This window comes from Miniopterus schreibersii (assembly GCF_964146895.1).
Source record: "Miniopterus schreibersii genome assembly, chromosome: 1".
Lineage (NCBI taxonomy): Eukaryota > Metazoa > Chordata > Mammalia > Chiroptera > Miniopteridae > Miniopterus > Miniopterus schreibersii.
The window spans coordinates 114408608-114431632 of NC_138101.1; the positions used below are offsets into that span (position 1 = coordinate 114408608).

General features: G+C 36.0%; 1 protein-coding gene and 1 pseudogene across 2 annotated transcripts in view; one reads left to right on the top strand and one right to left on the bottom strand.

Annotated features, from left to right (window-relative positions):
- The first annotated feature begins 2994 nt into the window (after positions 1-2994).
- LOC308546902 (eukaryotic translation initiation factor 1 pseudogene) lies at positions 2995-3343 on the top strand (annotated as a pseudogene). The gene has a single exon. The product of its transcript is annotated as a eukaryotic translation initiation factor 1 pseudogene (transcript).
- A 19635-nt stretch (positions 3344-22978) lies between these two features.
- LOC308546976 (coiled-coil domain-containing protein 7-like) overlaps positions 22979-23025 on the bottom strand; it is a gene marked incomplete at both ends in the record, with an annotated part of 109375 nt that continues 109328 nt past the window's right edge. The window contains one exon of the mRNA XM_081116513.1: positions 22979-23005. Within this exon, the coding sequence (XP_080972639.1) occupies positions 22979-23005 (27 nt within the window). The remainder of the gene's footprint in view (positions 23006-23025) is intronic.

Sequence of the window (23025 nt, forward strand, 5' to 3'; positions counted from 1 at the left end):
CCAGAAAAGTACCTGGCATATGAAGGCGACAAAAAATATTTAACAAATTATTTTAGTGGGAGAAAAAAAGCATGAGTAAATCTAATAGCTAATCATCTTATCTATGGAGGAAAAAATGGACACACCTCCTCCTTTATAACAAACTTAATTAATATTGAGGGGAAAGTATTAAAAAGAGGGATTTAGAAAGAAGTAGGTTGGATGTGTGACTCTTAAAAATAACCACTTAATAGTTTACATTTTTATTTTTATTTTTTTTAAAGGTGTGAATTTCAATGGTGTAAATCATTTAAGAAAAGCTAACAACGTGTATGATGTGAAACACTAAATTATTAATAGCAATTGTGTTTGATTAAATATTTGTGACTAACTCATTCCCTAAGTCAAAATAAATTGCTAAATGTTGGAAAGTGCAAAAAAAAATGTACTTTATTGTAAGCAATACCATATGTCTGCTCAGGTAGGATCTCCTTACTTCGCTCCCATCCACTCTCTGAAGGTTTGAGAGACTTTTCCAAAGTATTTCAGAAATTCTATTAGAATCTAAGAAGTAACCCAAAATGAAGTTTGATGAATAATAATGTGCCATGTTCTTAATAGTTTGAATTTTTATTATATTACTGCATTGAGGGCAAGAACCATATAGTTGTCACCTTTATACTTTCCATATTATCTACCACAGTGCCTTGCATAGTATAGACACTCAATCCACATTTCCCTATTTGAATTAAATTGAGTTTAAATTAATTTAAATACTCTTCTTCCTGAAGTTAGGGAGCATTATATCAAGTTACACTTCTAGAGAAAAACCACTTAAAGAGGAATTATTTGATATCCATTCTACAATCCTTTTCTGCTCCTGATGCCCTATATTCCCCATTGTTCTCAGCCTGCTGTTCCCCATCCAACCTTTCCCACATTTATTCACTTCCCATCATCACTCTTGACTGTGACTTTTCAGCGAAGTAGGATGGGGACTGGTAAAAGCAGTAACTCACAGTAACACTATCACAATCATTTTTCAAGGTTTTTCCCCAAAGCTCATGGAAAGTAATTGAGATGGCCTTTCTATGTCTTCATAGAGACTAAAGAGTCCCTTTAAAATAGTTTTGTTTAAGCCTTTTTACTTTCTGAGATTCATCAAATATATAAATAGTCTATCAAATTCATTACCAGCAACTAAATGTTCAATATTAAAACAACTTATGTAAAGAGATATCACTTCATGTGTTTCAGGGTGATAAATTACTGGCTTTCCTAGCATTTTCAAAGCCTACACTTCCTTAAGTTTCATAGAAAAACTATAGTAGTATGCCATGTTCTATCATAATCTTAACATGAATATAAGACTATCAGGCTTTATTTGTTTCTATTTTGACACAGCTCATAGTCCCATTAATATTGAAGATAGTTATTAATAATTTTTCTTATATCTTATAAAATATCTATAATACTGATAATACATATTTATAATGTAAAAAAATAAATGACAAGAAATCTACCTATAAGTTTGTAAAGTGACAAGCCAATATTTAATTTTCTCCTGTGACAGTAAACACATATACTCTTAAAAATATAAATAACAACAGACATTAAAATGGATCTTTTAAAGACTTCTGGCCATTAATCATTACATTTATTACCTAATTATTATTAATTCATCTGGATCTGTAATCTAGAAATATTAAAAATCATGGACACGGGCAACAATGTGGTGCTTGCCGGAGTGGAGAGGGTATGGGGAGATGGAGGAGGGTATGGGGTATAAATGGTGATGGATAGAGACTTGACTTGGGGTGGTGAACACACAATACAGTGTACAGATAATGTGCTATAGAATTGTACACCTGAAACCTGTATAATTTTGTTAACCAGGGTCACCCCAATAAATTCAATAAAATAAAATTTAAAAAGATCTAAGAGAAACCCTACAGAGAAATGAAAAAAAATGTAGTAAAGTAGCAGATAAATACATCCTTCTAGGTAATTATTTCCTCTTCTCTGTATGGCAATCAAAGCCAAAATTTTACATATAAGCTGCATAGAGCTAAGGAATAATTGCCTCATGTACATTGAATTTGAATTCTCAATAATTCAAGTCGGTGACTAAAAGGAAACATTGACACACTTTATTCTTATTGAATAGCAACCTAACTCTTACTGACAGAATTTGCTGATGCACTAATGTATCTTGCTCAGGCTGTGACTCAATCAAAATATGTTAATCAAACAGACTCACTAGTGAAAACTATAAGTTTTAACTGTATAAATTAATTCAATTATGTTCATGTATACATAAGTATGTGTGTGTGTGATTCAGCAATACACTGTTATATATTAAAGTCATGCCTCTGAATGATGATAATTACTTCCAAATAAGGGTCAGTTTCTCACTATCTACAAATGTAATTGCTGTTTTCAGCAGGGGAGGGGGGAATTGTGGGTTTGTACACTATATCTGGTCCTTAATTTAAATTTTTCACTTAAAAATTTTGATTTTGACAGCATCTAACATCATTAATCAAAGATAAGAGTGCAATGTGGTAAGCAAAGATAAGAACCAAAAATTTTTATGATACTAAATTTAGAATGGCTATTTTTACCAATTAGTTATGTAAACTGGTGAGGTTAGAAAAAGAATAAATTTTTAAATGTTTTACCTGTTTTCAATTGAGTTTCCATTGTGGAAAGTTGAGATCTGTGATAAAAATAATACTAAATTCAAATACATCAAATATGCATATAATGTGTTACATTAAGTCTCTTTTAAAACATCATTCATTCAAACAAGTTTTTAAAATATGTCTATTTGTAAGACCAAGGTATAAAAAAATGCCCAGTCAGTGATCGATCCCCAGCCAGGACTCAGCAACCCCTCCGTAGAGCACCCTCACTTCCCAATGCTCCAGTACAAACACACACACACACACACACCCGCGCGCACGCCTTCTTCCTCAGCAGTCTTCCACAGGCAGTTATTACCAAGGAAAAGGAATGTATGGTATAGCCACTATCCAGAACCTCCACTCTTTCCACCCCTTTGTTGATGCAAGTAAGGGTGATGTTCTGCTTCCTGCTGGCACTGAGGACTATATCCATACAAGAATTCAACAGAGAAATTACAGGAAGACCCTTACTACTGTCCAAGGGATTGCTGAGGATATGATATAAAGAAACTAGTGAAGGTGTTAAGAAGAAGTTTGCCTGCAATGATACTGTAATTGAGCATCTAGAATATGAAGAAGTAATTCAGCTATAGGGTGACCAGTGTAAGAACATATGCAAGTTCCTTATAGAGATTAGACTGGCTAAAGATGACCAGATGAAGGTTCATGGGTTTTAAGTGTTTTTGGTTCACTGGAGCTTAAGTGAGGATTTCCATGCGATGAGTAGGATTTCCCTCTGTCCCTTGCCACAAAAAAATCTCACAGCTTGCATAATGTAACCATTAAGGTCTGCTTTTCACTTGGACTAGTCTAACTCCTTCATGCAGTAACTGAAAAGAGCCATACTGTTTAGTCTTGAAGTTCCTCATTTAAACAGAGGTCAAGCAGTAAGCACCTGGCAGTGTCCAGCCTGAAACAAAGCAATGAAGGAATGTTTCAGCAAAGCCCCAAGCCCCAAGATTATAGACGGCTATCTCTGGCCAGAAGCCCCTCCCTTGCCAGAGTTCCCTGCCCTCAGAAAGGAAATAAGAAAAATCAGAGAGGAAATAAATGACATTGAAACTAAAAACCCAGCACAAAAAGTCAATGAAATAAAGAGCTGATCCTTTGAAAAGATAAAGAAGACTGATGAACCATTAGCCAGACTCATCAAGAAACAAAAAGAGAGGACCCAAACAAATAAAATCAGAAATGAAAGAGGAGAAGTTACAACCAACATCAGAGAAATACAAAGAATAATAATAAAATACTATGAACAACTATATGCCAAAAAATTGGACAACCTGGATAAAAAAGACAAAGTCAAGAAACATACAATCTTCAAAAATGGAATTAGGAAGAATCAGACAACCTGAATAGAACAATGACAAATAATAAAACTGAAAAAGTAATTAAAAAATTTTCCAGAAAACTTAAGTCCTCGACAAGATGGCTTCACTGGCAAATTTTACCAAATATTCAAATAAGAACTAACACTTATCCTCCTCCAACTATCCCAAAAAATTCAAGAGGGAAGTCTTCAAGTTCTTTTACAAGGCCAACATTATCCTAATTCCAAAACCAGATAAAGACACCACAAAGAAATAAAATCATAGGTCAATATCCCTGGTGAACATAGATGCTGAGATCCTCAGGAAAATATTAGCAAATCAGATCCAGAAATACATTAAAAAGATCATACATACTGACCATGTGGGATTTATCCTGGGGTCGCAGGGTTGCTAAAATATTCACTAATCAATAAATGTGATACAACACAGTAAATGAAAAATAAAAATCACATGATCATATCAATAGATGCAGAGAAAGCATTTGATAAAATCCAGCACTGATTTATGATAAAAACTGTCAGCAAAGTGGGAATATAGGGATCATATCTCAAGATAACAAAAGCCATATATGAAAAGCCTACAGCCAGCATCATACTCAATGGGAAAAACTAGAAGTGTTTCACTTAAGGTCAGAATCAGGACAGGGATGATCCTTTCACCGCAGTTATTCAACATAGTACTGGATATCCTAGCCACTGTGATCAGATGAGAGGAATAAATACATGGTTAAGGACAAAAGAGAAGGAGGCAGGGTAGTTGGATGTGGGCAAAGCATCAGGGAAAGGAAATGGGGCAAATCTACAATAATATCTACATTTAAAAAATCTTAATTAAAAAATGGCATCCAAATTGGAAAAGAAGAAGTGAAACTGTCATTATTCTCAGATGATATGATATTGTACATAGAAAACCCTAAATACTCCACCAAAAAAAAACTACTAGATCTAATAAATGAATTTGGCAAAGTGGCATGATAAAAAATTAATACTGAGATATCATTGGCATTTTTATACACCAATAATGAACTTTCAGAAAGAGTAACTAAGAAAACCATCTCATTTACCATTGCAACAAAGAAATAAGATACCTAGGAGTTAACTAAGAAGGTAAAAACCTTGACTCAGAAAACTATAGGGCATTTTAAAAAGAAACTGAAGGAGATACAAGCAAGTGGAAGCACAGACCGTGTTCATGGATTGGAACAATTAGCACCATTAAAATTCCCATATTCCCCAAAGCAATTTATAGATTCAACACAATTCCTATAAAAATGCTGATGGCATATTTTGTAGATCTATAACAAATATTTGAAAAAAATTATATGGAACCAAAAAGACCCCGAATAGCTTCAGCAATCTTGAGAAAGAAGTACAAACTTGGAGGGATCACAATACTGGATATCAAACTATACTACAAAGCCACTGTAATCGAACCAGCCGGGTATTTGCACAAGAATAAGCATATATATCAATGGAACAGAACAGACTCCAGAAATAAACCCACACCTTTATGGTCAATTAATATTTGACAAAGATGGAAAGGGCATACAATGTAGTAAAGAGAGTCTCTTCAATAAGTGAAGTTAGGAATATTGGACAGGTACATGGGAAAAAAATGAGACTAGACCACCAACTCACACCATACACAAAAATAAACTAAAAATAGATAAAAGACTTAACTGTAAGTCAAGAAACCATAAACATCCCAGAAGAAAACATAAGCAGTAAAATTTCAAACATCTTGAGTAGCAGTATGTTGCTGATACATCTCCTAGAGAAAGGAAACAAAAAATATAAACAAATATGACTACATCAAACTTAAAAGCTTCTGCACAGAAAAAGAAACCATCCTCAAAATGAAAAGGGAACATATTGATAATGGGAGAACACATTCACCAATGATACATCTGATAAGGGGTTAATAACCAAAATACATAAAGAACTTATACAACTCAACAAAAGGTAGGCGAACAAGCCAATTTAAAAATGGGCAAAGGACTTGAATAAACACTTTTCCAAAGAGGACATACAGATGGTCAATAGACATATAAAACAATGCTCAATATCACTAATCATCACAGAGATGCAAATTAAAACTACAATGAGGTAGCACCTCACACCTGCCAGAATGTCTAGAATCAATAAATCAAAGAACAAGTGCTGGTGAGATTGTGGAGAAAAGCGAGCACTAGTACACTACTGGTGGGAATGCAGACTGGTGCAACCACCGTGGAAAACAGTATGGAGTTTCCTTAAAAAATTAAAAGTGGAACTCCTTTTGACCCAGTGATCCCACTTCTGGCAATATATCCTAAGAATCCTGAAACACCAATCAAAAAGAATGGATGCACCTCTATGTTCACAGCAGTGTTTTTTATAATAGCCAAGATCTGGAAACAGCCCAAGTGCCCATCAGTAGATGAGTGGATAAAAAGATGTAGTATAATTATACAGTGGAATACTACATAGCTGTAAGAAAGAAGGAACTCTTATCCTTTGGGACAGAATGGATGGACCTGGAGATTATTATGCTAGGTGAAATAAGCCAGTCAGAGAAAGACAGATATCACATGATTGCACTTATCTGTGGAATCTAATAAACAAACTGATGAACAAAATAGGGCCAGAAGCATGGATACTTGTAACAGACTGACAGATCTCAGAGGGGAGGGCTATGAGGGGGACTGGATGAGATTAACCAAGGACTATATATATGTATGTGGACACAGACAAAAATGTGGTGAACAACTGGGAGGGTGGATTTGGTGGAGGGGGGCCCAGAGGAGGTGCAGAATGTGGGACCTCTGCAATAGTGTAAACAATTTAAAAGAAAGGGAGTGTGCTTCTGTATATTTGTCATTTCCTTAGTTCACTGCGCTCCATCAACAATGACTGAGGTACTAACTTGAATAAACGAAAATACAGCTGATATATCAAAGGTGAAGTAAGCTTAATTCATGTACTGTGGCACTGAACAGAGTGCCATGACTGGACAGAGTTCTAAAGCAACTGAACAATTCTGGAATAGGAGACAATCTGGTTAATGTTTAAAATGGTTCTTTTGCACAGAACAGTTTCATCCATAAGACCAAATTTTTAAACATAATCAATGACCAGAAATGTTAACACCTCTAGGTAAGTACTAAGGGTTCACTTAGATGTGGAAGTTAAAACTAAATCTTCAGGGTTACTCTTCTTTTATTTTCTTATCCACCCTCCAGGAAGCAAGCTCAAAAACAACCTATTCTTTTGGTGCTGATGCAACAAAAAAGTCTTGCTTACTTCTAAAAAGACACCATAGATCACTCTGTGGTGTAGAAATGATAAACAGATAGTATAATCTAGAACACGTTTTGGGAGTTTTGACATGCTATTATTATCTCTTTGACTTAGGGTAACATATACAAAGTGCTCTCTGGAGCACCTCGACCACTTTCACCAAACTCATCTCCTGCTGTTCCTTTTTTTCACCTTCTAGTTACTTTGTACTTCAGCAACCAATTATGTGCACTTCCCATACCTGCCATGCTTTTGCTCCCCTCCTGCCTTTGCTCAGGTTGTTTCCTGCCAACAAAGCCCTTGCCCAACCCCTGTGAGCCTGGAGAAATCCTAATCACACTTCTTAACTTTGCTACCTCTACACCTTGTACCATATCTTCTCATCCCCCCATTCACACTGTATTTCAATGAATGGTTACACAGGTTTCATGCCTGTTAAACTGTGGCATCCTGTGAGCAACATCTACTTTATAGGAGGCAACCAATAAATATTTCAAGTTTATTTAAATTGAATTCCATTCAGTTGAATTATATAGAACTAGCTCCATGATAGCCTTTGAAATAATTAAAACTACCTTGAGAGGTTAATACATCTGTCCTGACATGTGCCCAATTGTCTACCCAAATTTCCCATAAAAAGAAGAGATAATAGAGCAAAAGAAACTTCAAGTTTGGATAGGTCACTGCCAGTTTGCAGAATTTTCTAAACCACTATTCAAATAACTCTAGAATAAGTTACTTAACATGTAAGTATCTCTATGTCACTTTGCCTCATTTTAAAATAGAAATAACAATATTTTATTTAGCTGGAGAATTGATGGCATTGAATATTGTTTATGGAAAGAAACTAAAAATCATGAAGCCCAGCCGGATGTGGCTCAGCCATTGAGCGTCGACCTAGGATCTAGGCGATCAGGGTTTGATTCCCGGTCAGGGCACATGCCCGGGTTGTGGGCTTGATCAATGGCTCTCTCATCATTGATGTTTCTATCTCTGTCTCTCCCTCTCTTTTCCTCTCTCTGAAATCAATAAAGATATTTTTTTAAAAAAATCATGAAGCCAAATGCTAATGTTAACCTTTAAAACATATTTTAAAGTATGTATATAGTAATCTTCCAATAAATGTATTACACTGAAAAGGAAATAAATAAAATCAGAAAGGAAAGAGAAGTGACAACTGACATAACAGAAATAAAAAGGATTATAAAAATACTATGAACAATTATATGCCAACAAATTGGGCAGAAATAAATTCCTAGATACATCACATCTTCCAAGACTGAATCAAAAAGATACATAAAATCTGGACTAACCAATTACTACTAATGAAATCCAATCAAAATCTCCCAACAAACAAAAGTCCTTGACCAGATGGCTTCACAAGTAAATTTTACCAAAGAATTAACACCAATCCTTCTCAAACTTTCCCAAAAAATTCCAGAGGAGGGAAAGGTCCCAGGATCATTTTGTGAGAGCAGCACCACACTGATTATAAAACCAGACAAAGACATTACAAAAGAAAATTAAAGAACAAAATCTAAGATGATCCCAGGTGCAAAATACTTGCAAACCAAATTCAGCAATACATAAAAAAATCAAACACCATGATCAAGTGGAATTTATTCCTGGAATGAAAGGTTGGTTCAACACCTGCAAATCAATTAACATGATACACCACATAAACAAAAGGAAAGATAAAAATCATATAATCATATCGAGATATATGAAAATGCATTGGACAAAATCCAGCACCCGTTTATAATAAAAACTCTCAGCAAAGTGTATTAGAGGGATTATGCCTCAACATAATAAAAGCCATGTATGAAAAACCTATAGCCAACATCATACTCAATGGGCGAAAGCTAAAAACATTTTCCTTAAGATTAAGAACAAGACAAGGATGTCCCCTTTCACCACTCTAATTCAACATAGTACTGGATGTCCAAGCCACAGGAATCATACAAAAAGAAATAAAAGGCATTAAAATTGGAGGGGGGAAAAAAACAGTAGAGCTGTCATTATTTGTCAATAATAGGATACTATGTAGAAAGAACCATAAAGGTCTTACCAAAAAAAAAAAATCTATTCAAACCGATAAATGAATACAGTAAAGTAGCAGAATACAAAATTAATATTCAAAAGTCATTTTTATTTCTATACACTGAAAACAATTACCAGAAAGAGAAATTAAGAAAACAAGCTCAATTCCAATTACATCAAAAAAATAAAATAAGACCAAATAAATTTAACCAAGGAGGTAGAAGACCTGAAAAATTATGTCATTGAAGAAGATACAAATAAATGGAAGCATATATGTGCTCATGGATAGGAAGAATTATCCTGAAAATGTTAATTGTACCAAAGTATTCCATTGATTTAATAAAATCCCTTTCAAATTGCCAATGGCATTTTTCACAGAACTAGACGAAACAATTCTAAAATTCATATGGAACCACAAAAGACCCTAAATAGTCACAGCAATCGAGAGGGGGGAAAATGAAGTTGATTTTTCGTGTTTTTCCATTTGTTGCTTTCAGTTTTATATCCCACATATGAGTAAAATCATATGGTTCTTAATTTTTTCTGACTGACTTATTTCACTTAGCATGATATACTCAAGATCCATTCATGTTGTGACAATAGACACAGACAAAAGTATGGTGGTTACCAGAGGAAAGAAGGGTGGAGATATAGTAAAGGGTAAAGAGTGTCAAATATATGGTGGCAGAAGATTTGACTTTGGATGGTGAGCACACAATGCAATATACAAATGATGTAACATAAAATCATATGCTTAAAACCAATATAATTTTATTAACCAATGTCACCCAAATAAATTTAATTTTAAAAAAAACCAAAGTTGGAAGTATCACGCTATCTGATATCAAACATGCTACAAGACTATAGCATTCACAATGGCATGGTACTATCATAAAAATAGACACATAAACTGATGGAGCAGAATAGAAATCCCAAAAATAAACTCACACTTATATGGTCAATTAATTGATGACAAAGGAAGCAAGAATATACAATGGAATAGTAAATAAATAGTGTTTAAGAAAACTGGACAGGTACATGCAAAAAAAGGAAGCTATATCACCTTCTTACACCATATACAAGAATAAATTTATTTAATTTTTTTGATTTTTAAAAATATATCTTTATTGATTTCAGAAAGAGGAAGGGAGAGAGAGAGAAAGAAATAAAAACATCAATGCTGAGAGAGCCATTGGTCAGCTGCCTCCTGCACACCCCCAACTGCGGACTGAGCCTGCAATCCGGGCATGTGCCATGACCAGGAATCAGTGATCTCTTGAATCATAGGTCAATGCTCAACTGCTGAGCCATAATGGAAAGGCGTAAATTTATTTTTTAAGTTATCTTTATTATTGAAACAATTACAGATTTCCTCTCTATTTCCTCCCATTAACTCCCTCCATCCGGTTCCTGCCCCCTTCCCAGGTCTTCACCACACTAAAGTCTGTGTCCATGGGTTATGCATATGTGCATATAAGTTCTTTGGTCAATCTCTTTCACCCCCTCCCTTCCTCCTGAGTTTCATCAGTCCGTTGCGTGCTTCCATGTCTCTGGATCTATTTTGTTCATCAGCTTATTTTGTTTATTATATTCCACATACATATAAGTGAGGTCATGGGATACTTGTCTTTCACTGACTGGCTTATTTTGCTTATCATCATACTCTCCAGGTTTCTACATGCTGTCTCAAAAAGTAAGAGATCCTTCTTTTCTACAGCTGCATACTATTCCATTGTGAAACGTACCACAGATTTTTTATCCACTCATCTATTGATGGGTACTTGGGCTGTTTCCAGATCTTAGCTATAGCTTAGCTAAATAGCACTGCTATGAATATAGGGGTCCATATATTCTTTCTGATTGGTGTCTCAGGATTCTTAGGATATATTTCTAGAAGTGGGATCACTGGGTCAAATGGCGGTTCCATTTTTAATTTTTTGAGGAAACTCCTTTACTGTTTTCCATAGTGGCTGCACCAGTCTGCATTTTCACCAGCAGTGTAATAGGGCTCCCTTTTCTCTACATTCTCATCAGCACTTGTAGTTTGCTGATTTGTTAATGGTAGCCTTTCTGGCAATGGGTTAAAGACTTAAATGTAAGACCAAAACCAATAAACTCCAACTAGAAAACATAGACAGCAAACTCTCTGAAGTTGCTCTTAGTTATATTTTTTCTGGTATATGCCCTTATGCACAGGGGACAAAAATAAATAAACAAATAGGTCTACCTCAAACTAAAAAGTTTTGCAAAGCAAAAAAATAAATCAACGAAATAAAAAAATAACCTAATGATTGGAAGAAGACATTCCCCAATGATACATTTGAAAAAGGGTTAATATCAAAAATTTATTTAAAACTCTTACAACTTACCAAAAGGGGGGAGAAACAACCTTATTAAAAAGTGGTTAACGTCTTATCCATTTTAAATTTATTCTTATGTATGGAGTAAGTTGGTGACCTAGTTTCATTTTTTAGCATGTACCTGTCCAATTTTCCCAACATCATTTATTGAAGATACTGTCTTTACTACATTGTATGCTCTTGCCTCCTTTGTCAAATATTAATTGACCATAATGGTGTCAATTTCTGGGGTCTCTGTTCTGTCTATTAATCTATATGTCTGTTTTTGTACCAATACCAGGCTGTTTTGATTACAGTTGCTTTGTAGTATAATTTGATATCTGGTAAAGTGATCCCTCCAACTGTGTTCTTCTTTCTAAAGATTGCTGTGGCTATTTGGGGTCTTTTTTGGTTCCATATAAATTTTTGGAATATTTGTTCTAGTTCTGTGAAATATGCTGTTGGTATTTTAATAAGAATTGCATTGAATCTATAAATTGCTTTGACTAATACAGGCATTTTAATGGTGCTAATTCTTCCAATCCATGAACATGGTATATTCTTCCATTTGTTTATATCTTCCTCTATTTATTTTTTCAGTGTCCTGTAGTTTTCCAAGTACAGGTCTTTTACATCTTAGGTTAAGTTTATTCCTAGGTATCTTATTTTTTTAGTTGTAATGGTAAATGGTTTTTTTTTTTTTTAGTTTCTCTTTTTCAGAATTCCTTATTGGTATATAAAAGTGCCATCAATTTTTGGATGTTAATTTTGTATCCAGCTACCTTGCCAAATTCATTTATCAAATCTAGTAGAACTTTTTTAGAGTCTTTAGGGTTTGCTATGTACAATACCAAGTGCCCATCCATAGATGAGTGGATAAAAAAGGCGTGGGACATTTTTACCATGGAATACTATGCAGCTGTAAAGAAAGATCTCTTACCCTTTGGGACAGCATGGATGGACCTTGAGAATATTATGTTAAGTGAAATAAGCCAGGGAGAAAGACAAATATCACATGATCTCACTTATATGTGGAATCTAAGAAACATAATAAACTGATGAACAAAATAGATTCAGTGACACAGAAGCATGGAACAGACTGAAAAATCTCAGAGGGAAGGCATGGGTGGGTGTGTGGGTAGGTGGGGAGAGATTAAAACCAAAAAATTTATATGCATAAATGGATAACCTATGGACACAGACAATAGTGTGGTGAAGGCCTGGGTAAGGGGAGTGGGTGCAAGGTAAAAGGGGTCAATGGGGAAAAAAGGGGAAATCTGTAATACTCTCAACCTTAAATATGGCGGGAAAAAACTTTTTTAAAAAAGCAGTTAGAAAACCTAAATAGAAATTTCTCCAAATAGGACATCAAGATGGCCAATAGTCATATAAAAAGATTTTCAACATCACTGATCCTCAGAAATGCAAATTAAAACCACAATAATATATCACCTGACACCTGTCAGACTGGCAATAATCAGGAAATCAACAAACAACTAACGTTGGTGAGGATGTGGACCAAAAAAAAAACTTCATTTAGTGTTGATGCAGCCACTTTGGGAAACAATATGGGCAGTCCTCAAAAATATTAAAAATAGAACCACCCTATGACATAGCAATGAAGAAGTAAAATTGTCACTTTTTACAGATGACATAATAATTCTTTATACTAAAAACTCCAAAGACTCCACCAAAACACCATTAGAAACAATAAACAAATAGAGGAAAGTTGCAGGGTACAAAATCAATGTACAAAAGTCCACTGCATTACTATATTCTAATAATGAAATTTGACTAAAAGAAATGGAAAAAACAATTCCTTTTGCAATTGCAACCAAAAGAATAAAATATTTAGGAATAAACTTTACAAAGCTGTTAAGGACCTATATATTGAAAACTACAAAACATTATTAAAATAGATTTAAAAGGACACAATGAAATGGAAAAATATTCCATGGATCAGAAGAGTCAGCGTAGTTTAAATGTCCATATTACCCAAAGCAATATAAAGATTCAGCCTGGCCAGGCATGGCTCAGAGGTTGAGCGTCAACCTAGGATCCAGGCGATCAAGGTTCAATTCCCGGTCAGGGCACATGCCTGGGTTGTGGGCTCGACCAAGGACTCTCTCATCATTCATGTTTCTATCTCTCTCTCTCCCTCTCCTTTCCTCTCTCTGAAATCAATAAAGATATATTTTTTTAAAAAAACAAAAAACTATGTAATGCAATCCTCATCAAAATCTCAATGACATTTGTTTTATTTTTTATTGTTGACAGTATTACAGATGTTCCCCACTCTCCCCTTCTTAGCCCCCTCCATCCAGCCCCTGCCCCACCCCAGGCGTTCACCACACTATTGTCTCTGTCCATGGGCCATGCACATATGTATATAAGTTTTTTGGTTAATGTCTTTGTGTTCTCCCCCCACCTCTGAGAACTGTCAGTCTATTCCATGCATCCATGCCTCTGGACCTATTTTGTTTGTCAGTTTATTTCATTCATTAGATTCCACGTATAACTGAGATCATGTGATATTTGTCTTTCTTTGGTTCATTTCACTTAGCATAATAATCTCCAGATCCATCCATGATATCTCAAAATGTAAGAGAGCCTTCCTTTTATGCATCTGCATAGTATTCCATAGTGTAAGTGTACCACAGATTTTTTATCCACTCTCCTTATCATGGGCACTTGGGTTGTTGCCAGATCTTAGCTACTGTAAATAACATTGCTATGGACATAGGGGTGCATATATTCTTTGTGATTGGTGTTTTTGGATACTTAGGATATATTCCCAGAAGTGAGGTCACTGGATAAAACAGAAGTTCCATTATTAATTTTTTGAGGGGTCTCAATACTGTTTTCCACAGTGGGTGCACCAATCTGCATTCCCACCAGCAGTGTACTAGGGTTCCCTTTTCCCCACATGCTCACCAGCATTTGTTGTTTATTGATTTATTTATGATAGCTACTCTCTGACAGGTGTGAGGTGATATCTCATTGTAGTTTTAATTTGCACCTCTCTGAAGATTAGTGACACTGAACATTTTTTCGTATGTTATTGGCCATCTGTATGTCCTCTTTGGAGAAGTGTCTATATAGGTCCTTTGCCCATTTTTAAACTAGATTGTTTGCATTCCTAGTTTTGAGTTGTTATAAGTTTTTTGTATATTTTGGAAATTAGCCCCTTATCAGATACATCATTGTCAAATATGTTCCCCCATACAGTGGGTTTCCTTTTCATTGTGTTGATGGTTTATTTGCAGGGGAGAAGCTTTTTAGTTTGATGTAGTCCCATTTGATTATTTTTTCCTGTGTTTTTCTTGCCCTGGGAACTGTCTTTTGACCCATATATTCCACTTCTGAGAATACAACCTAAGAATCCTGAAACACCAACCCAAAATAATATATGCACCCCTACGTTCATAGCAGCATTATTCATCATAGCCAAGATTTGGAAACAGCCCAAGTGCCCATCAGAAGATGAGTGGATAAAAAAAACAAAACGGTGGCACATTTACACAATGAAATACTGCACAGCTATAAAAAAGAAGGAATTTTTACCCTTTATGACCACATGGATGGGCCTGGGGAGTATTACGCTAAGCAAAATAAGCCATCAGAGAAAGACAAATATGATATGATCTCACTAATATGTGGAATCTAATGAACAAAATAGAACCAGAAGCGTGGATACATGGAACAGACTCACAGGTGCCAGAGGGGAGGGAGATGGGGGTGGCTGGGTAAAGAAGTTGAAGGGATTAGCTAAAAAACATACATGCATATCCTAGGGACAGGAACAACAGTGGGGTGAAGGCCAAGGGAGGGGGATGCAGGCGTAGGTGGAGGTGGGCAAAGGCAGGGGGAAGAATGGGTGAAGTCTGTAATAATGTCAACATTTTAAAATTTTAATTAAAAAAATAGTAGTAGAGTATTTGTGATTTCCATCTGCCCTATTTCACTTAGCACAATACCCACAAGATCCATCTATGTTGTCACAAATGGCACGATTTCACCACACGTGCTTTGTCTATTCATCTATCTATGGACACTTCATTGTTTCTTATCTTGGCTAATGTAAATAATACTGCAATAAGCATAAGTGTGCTATACCTTTTCCAGTTAGTTTTCTCATATTCTTGGGATAAATACACAGAAGTAGAATAGCTGAATCACACGGTAGTTCTTAAATTTTGTTTGAAGAATCTCCATACTGGCATTACTAGTGGAAGTACTAATTTATATTTCCACCAATACTGTACAAGGGGTGCCTTTTCTCTTCATCCTCTCCAACACCTGTTGTTACTTGTCTTTCAATGATAGCTGTTCTAGCAGGAGTAAGGTGACATTTCATTGTGGTTTTGATTTGCATTTTCCTCATAATTATTGCTCTTGAACATCTATTCCTGTTCATGTTGCCCACCTGTATGTTTTCTTTGAAAAAAAATGTCTATCCAGATCCTCTGCCCATTTTTTAATTGGGTTATTTTTGGTTGTTGTGAGTTCTTTATTTTTTTGGATATTAACCCCTTATCAATGTAAGATTTGCAAAGATATTTTCCCATTCAGTACGTTGAATTTTCATTTTGTTGATGGGTTCCATTGCTGTGCAGGTTTTTAGTTTGATGCAGTCCCATGTATTTATGTTTGCTTTTGTTTTCCCACAAAAACATCTCTAAGACCAATGTCAAGGAGCTTATCACCTATTTTTTCTTCTAGGACTTTTATGGTTTCAGGTCTTATGTTCAAGTCTTTAATTCATCTTGAGTTAATTTTTGTGTATGGTGTAAGATAGTAGTCTAGTTTCATTCTTTTGCATGTGACTTTCTAGTTTTACCAATACCATTTATTGACGAGACTTTCCTTCCTTCATTGTCATGTTCTTGGCTCCTTTGTTGTAAATTTGTTATTTCTGTGCTCTTGATTCTGTTCCATTGATTAATGTATCTGTTTTATTGCCAATATCATACTGTTTTGGTTACTGTAGCTTTGTAGAATAGTTGGAAATCACAAAGTGTGGCACCTCTGGCTTTGTCCTTTCTCAGAACTGCTTTGGCTATTTGGGGTTTTTTATAATTCCATACATATTTTAGGATTTTTTGTTCTACATCAGCGAAAAATGCCATTTGGATTTGGATAGGTATTGCACTCAATCTGTAGATTTCTTTAGGTAATACGGACATTTTAAAAATGTTAGTTTTTCCAATCCATAAGCATGGGATATTTTTACATTTGTTTTTATCCTTCAATTTTTTTTATTGAATTCAATTTATTTTATTTTATTTTTTATATATTTTTATCGTTTTTAAAATTTTTATTATCTTATAATTCATTGACATAATTTTTAGAAGTGAATAAATAATCAGAGTTATTATAAAACAAAGGGAAAGCCCTGCTTTGGAAAAGCAAAGCAAAGCAGTGTACTAGCATTTATTTCTGGAAACTATTTAATCTTCTGGAATGCCTGACTTTATTGCCCTGGAAAGCTAAGCTTTAAGAACTTAATCCTAATCATAGTGTCATCATGTTGTATTCATTTCTGTCACACAGTAGGTATTTTGAAAATACGTAATAATAACAGAGAAAATAAAAGAACCCACATCATGCTGACAGAGTTAAATGAAATTAGATGTGCTCAGCATGGTACTAGCACTAAACAGGTGCTAAAGATATGTTAGCTGAATGTAAAAAATTGAACAGAGGAGGACAGGGTCCATGTGGAAGACTTCATGGTGAGTTTTGTTTAAAGGTTGCCAAAGGAACGGGTTGCTTCCACTACTAACAGGCTTCTAATCCAGTGGTTCCCAAACTTTGCTGCACAAAGCACCCTTGGGATGTTTGTTAATGATTGATGTCTGGCTTCCATTCCCAGACATTCTGATTTAATTGGTATAGGGTCCAACCTGGAGATTGGGATTTTTTTTTAAATATTATAACTTTTTTTTTTCCTGCACTTGTTTACAGACTCACTCTTTTTCTTTTCTTTTTTAATTTATCTTTATTGTTGAAAGTATTACAGGTGTCCCATTTTTCCCCCCAATTGACCTCCTCTACCTCACTCCCACCCCCTCCCCAGGCCTTCACCCCATCTTTGTCTGTGTCCATGGGTTAGGCATATTTGCATATAACTTCTTTGGTTAATCTCTTCCCACCCTCCACCCCCTTTCCCTCTTCCCTCTGAAATATGATCGTCTGTTACATGCGTCAATGTCTCTGGATCTATTTAGTTCATCAGATTCTTTTGTCCATTAGCTTCGAATTAAAGAAGACCCTTCAACATTTCCTATAGTGCTCGTTTGGTGCAGATGAACTCCTTTAGCTTTTCCTTGTCTGAGAAGCTCTTTATTTGACCTTCAATTCTAAATGATAGCTTTGCTGGGTAGAGCAATCTTGGTTGTAGTTCCATGTTTTTCACCACTTTGAATATTTCTTGCCACTCCCTTCTGGACTGTAAGGTTTCTGTTGAGAAATCATCTGACAGTCATATGGGTGCTCTCTTGTAGGTAACTAACTGCTTTTCTCTTGCTGCTTTTAAGATTCTCTCTTTGTCTTTAACCTTTGGCATTTTAATGATGATGTGTCTTGCTGTGGGCCTCTTTGGGTTCCTCTTCTTTGGGACTCTCTGTGCTTCCTGGACTTGTAAGTCTATTTCTTTCCCCAAGTAGGGGAAGTTTTCTGTAATTATTTTTTCAAATAGGTTTTCAATTTCTTGCTCTCTTTCCTCTCCTTCTGGCACCCCAATAATATGAATGTTGGGCCTCTTGAAGTTGTCCCAGAGGCTCCTTATGCTATCTTCATATTTCGGGATTTTTTTTTTCTTTTTGCTCTTCTGGTTGGGTGTTTTTTGTTTCTTCATGTTCCAAATTGCTGATTTGATTCTCAGCATCCTCTACTCTACTGTTGATTCCCTGTAAATTATTCTTCATTTCAGTTTGTGTAGCCTTCATTTCTGACTGGTACTTTATTATGTCATTGATTTTCTCAATTATTTTTGTCATACTCTTACTAATATCCTTGAGCATCCTTATAACCATTATTCTGAACTCTGTATCTGTTAGCTTGCTTGGATCTATTTCATTTAGTTCCTTTTCTAGAGATTTCTTATGTTCTTTCCTTTGTGACATGTTTCTTTGCCTCCGCATTTTGGCTGCTTCGTGGCGTTTGTTTCTATGTATTAGGTAGAGCTGCTATGACTCTTGGAATTTGGAGAGTGGCTTTGTGTAGTAGGTGTCCTGTAGGGTCCAGTGGCTCAGCCTCAACAGTCACCTGAGCTGGGCCTTCTAGGTGCTCCCCTGTGTGGGCTGTGTGCACCGTCCTGTTGTAGTTGAACCCCGGTTGCTGTTGGTGTCACTGGGAGGATCTGACCCCCAGACCAATCAGCTGTGAGGACCAGCTGCAACTGCAGCCAAAGAGCTGCTGTGCTGGAGACACCCCTATCTATGGAGCAGGATTTACTTAAGTGGGGCTTTGGTGTTCACCAAGTGTGCCCCTTGAGTGTGTCACTTGTGAATGTGGTAGGGTTATAATCCAGCATGGTTCAGTCTGACAACCAGGTGCACAGTCTCTGAGTCCTCCCAGGAGGTGCAGAGTCAGCCTGTGCCAGTGCCTTGCCCAGGGCCACCCAGCATGAGCTACACAGCAAACCATAGATGGCTGCTATTTGTGCTGGGCTTGGAGGTGTCCAGGAGAGCCAAGCTATGAGCCAATGCAGGCTGCCACTAGTGCCAGGCCTGGGGCCACTTATCAAGCTGTATGGGGCCCACTGCTGCTTGTTTGAGAGATTTTAGGAAAGTCCTAAGCATGAGGCTCAAGGGCCACTTGCAGAGAAAAGCCCCTGGAAATGGCCTAGATGAGCCTGCCGGAGGGTGGGGCAGGGCCTCTGTGAATAACTGGGGTGGGGCCAAAGGTGTGAGTCAACTGCTGGTGATTCAAATATGGTATCTGCCTGCACACTCTGTGTGGGAAGGTCTCGCCAAAGGAGCAATGGCCCCTGCCAGCTCTTCTCTCTGGGAGAAAGCTGCCCCTCCACCTCTTGCCCCCTCCACCTCTCGCCTGGATTTCGGGCAGGTTAGTTCCTCCCCAAGTGTCCCAGGTTCCTTTCAGGCTACTGCCCGGCGCTGGGGCTCAGAGGGAGCGTGTCTGAGTGATTCCGTGCGTGGGCCCTTTAAGAGGAGCTGCTGGGGCTCCCGCAGCCTACAACCCTCAGAGACAGTCTCCATTGGTTTCACAGCCAGAGTTGTGGGGATTTCTCTTCCCAGCCCTGGAGCCCTGGCCTGGGGTCCTGATGTGGGGCTAGGACCCCTTACTCCTCTGGGAAACCCCCACCCCTGAGATTCCCTCCTGGGTTTCAACCGAGCCACTGGGTGAAGGCCCCTGCCTGCAACTCTGCAATTCAGCCCAGATCCACCCACATCTCCGCCCCTCCTACCAGTCTCTATGCTTCTTCAGTTCCCTGATTATAGGGCTTCTGTGCAGCCAGATTTCAGGAGGATCTGAGTGATGGTGGTTCTGGTGGTATTTTAGTTGTAATTTTGATGTGGTTGCGGGAGGCAGCGAGTGCAGCTGTTACCTATGCTGCCATCTTGTTTCTCTCTCAATTTCTTTTAATAATGTCTTATAGTTTACAGTATATAGGTCTTTCATTATTTGGTGAAATTTATTCCTAGGTATTTAGTACTTTTGTTGAGATTGTAAATGAAATTTTTTTCTTAATTTCTCTTTCTGATAGTTTCTTGGTCATGTACAGAAGTGCAACAGATTTTTGTATATTGATTTTGTACCTCAAAATTTACTGAATTTATTACTCCCAACAGTTTTTGGTGGAGTCTTTATAGTTTTCAATGTAAAAAATCATGCCATCCCCAGATAGTGACAGTTTTAACTCTTCCTTTCCAATTTGGATTCCTTTTATTTCTTTTTCCTGCCTAATTTTTCTGGCTAAGACTTCCAATAACTGGGTTAAATAAAAGTGGCAAGAGTGGGCATCCTTGTCTTGTTCCTCATCTTAAGGGAAAAGTTTTCAGCTTTTTCCATTGAGTATAATGTTAGTTGTAGGCTTGTCATATATAGCCTTTATTATGTTGAGGTATTTTTCATCTATACCCATTTTGGTTGAGAGCTTTTATCATTAATGGATGCTGAATTTTTTCAAATGCTTTTTGTGCATCTATTTAAATGATTGTATGATTTTATCTTTCATTTTGTTGATGTGATGTAACACATTTATTGATCTGCATATGTTGAACCATTTCTGCATTTCTGGAATAAATCCAACTTGATCATGATGCATAATCCTTTTAATGCATTGTTGAATGCTTTGCTAATATTTTCTGAGCATTTTTGCATTTTGTTCATTAGAGATATTGGCTTGTGTTTTTCTTTTATTGTGTCATCTTTCTCTAGTTTTTATATCAGTGTAATGCTGGTCTTGCAATGAATTTGACAGTGTTCACTCATCTTTAATTTTTTTGGAAGAGTTTGAGCAGAATTAATATTAAATCTTCTTTCAATGCTTGGTAGACTTTACCAGTGAAACCATTTAATCCTGGACTTTGGGGACATTTTTAAATTACACATTCAATCTGCTTACTAATAATCTCCTTATTCAGGTTTTCAGTTTCTTCAACATTCAATCTTGGAAGGCTGCATGTTTCTAGAAATGTATTTATTTCTTGTAGGTTGTCCATTTTGTTGGCATACAGTTATTCATAGTAGTGTCCTACAATCCTTTGTATTTCTTTGATAATGAGTTGTAATTTCTCCTCTCTTATTCCTGATTTTATTTGAGCCCTTTTTTTTAAGAAGTCTAGTTAAAGGTTTGTCAATTCTGTTTATCTTTTCAAATAACCAGCTTTTTGTTTCATTAATCTTTTCTACTGTCTTTAAAGTCTCTATTTCATGTATTTCTGCACCGATCTTTATTATTTCCTTTCTTCTACTAACTTTGGACTTTGTTTTTTTTCTTTTTCTAGTTTCTTTAGCATAAGATTAAATTTCTTATCTGAGATTTTTCTGGTGTTGTGAGATAGGCTTGTATTACTATAAATTTCCCTTTTAGAACTGCTTTTGCTGCATACCACATATTTTGGTATGTTGTATTTCTACTTTCATCTGTATTGAGGTATTTTTTGACTACCACTCTGATGTATTCATTAAATCATTGGTTTTTCAGTGGCATGTTGCTTAATCTCCACATATTAGTAAATTTTCCAGTTTCTTCTTGTAATTGTTTTCTAGTTTAATACCATTGTGGCCAGAGAAGACGCTTCATATGATTTCAGTCTTCTTAAATTTATTGAGACTTGTTTTGTGGCCTAGCATATGATCTATCCTGAAAAATTTTCATGTGCATGTGAAAAGATTGTTTATTTTGCTGCTTTTGGATGAAATTTTCTCATATATCTATTAAGTCCATCTGATCTAATGTGTCACTTAAGGCCAGTGTTTCCTCATTGATTTTCTGACTGCATAATTTATCCATTGATGTAAGTGGGGTATTAAAGTCTCCCCACTATTATTCTATTGCTATCAATTTCTCCCTTTAGGTCTGGTAATATTTGTGTGATTACACAGGTGCTCCTATGATGTGTGCATAAATATTTATAAATATTATAATCTCTTGTTGGATTGATCCCTTTATCATTATGTAATGGCTATGTTTGTCTTTTATTACAGTCTTTATTTTAAAGTCTATTTTGTCTGATATAAGTATAGCTACTCCAGCTTTCTTTTGGTTTCCATTTGCATGAAATAGCTTTTTCTATTTTTTCACTTTCAGATGTGCGTATCCTTACATCTGAGGTGAGTCTCCTGCAGGCAACATATAGATGGGTATTAGATAGGTCTTGTATTTTTATCCATTAGGTAATCTATGTCTTTTGATTGAAGAATTTAGTCCAAGGTACATAGTTATTGACATTTGGGGGATTTTTTTCTGGCCATTTTGTAGTTCCTCTCTGTTCCTTTCTACATCTCTTGCTTTCTTTCCTAGTGGTTTCATGACTTTCTGTAATGTTAAGTTTAGATTCATTTCCTTAACTTTTATAGTTTTTTATTTGCTTCATGGTTACCATGAGGCTCATGTATAACATATGCACTGTTGGTGGGAATGTAAATTGGTACAGCCACTGTGAAAAACAGTATGGAAGTTCCTCAAAAAAAAAAACAAAAAAAAAACCCCTAAAAAATAGAATTACTACATGATCTAGCAATTCCCTTTCTGGGCATTTATCCAAAGAAAACAAAAATACTACATCAGAAAGATATATGCACCACCATGTTCACTGCACCATTATTTAAAATGGCTAAGATATGGAAACAAACTAAGTGTACATAGATGAATGAAGAACCTGTAATATACAGAGGGCAA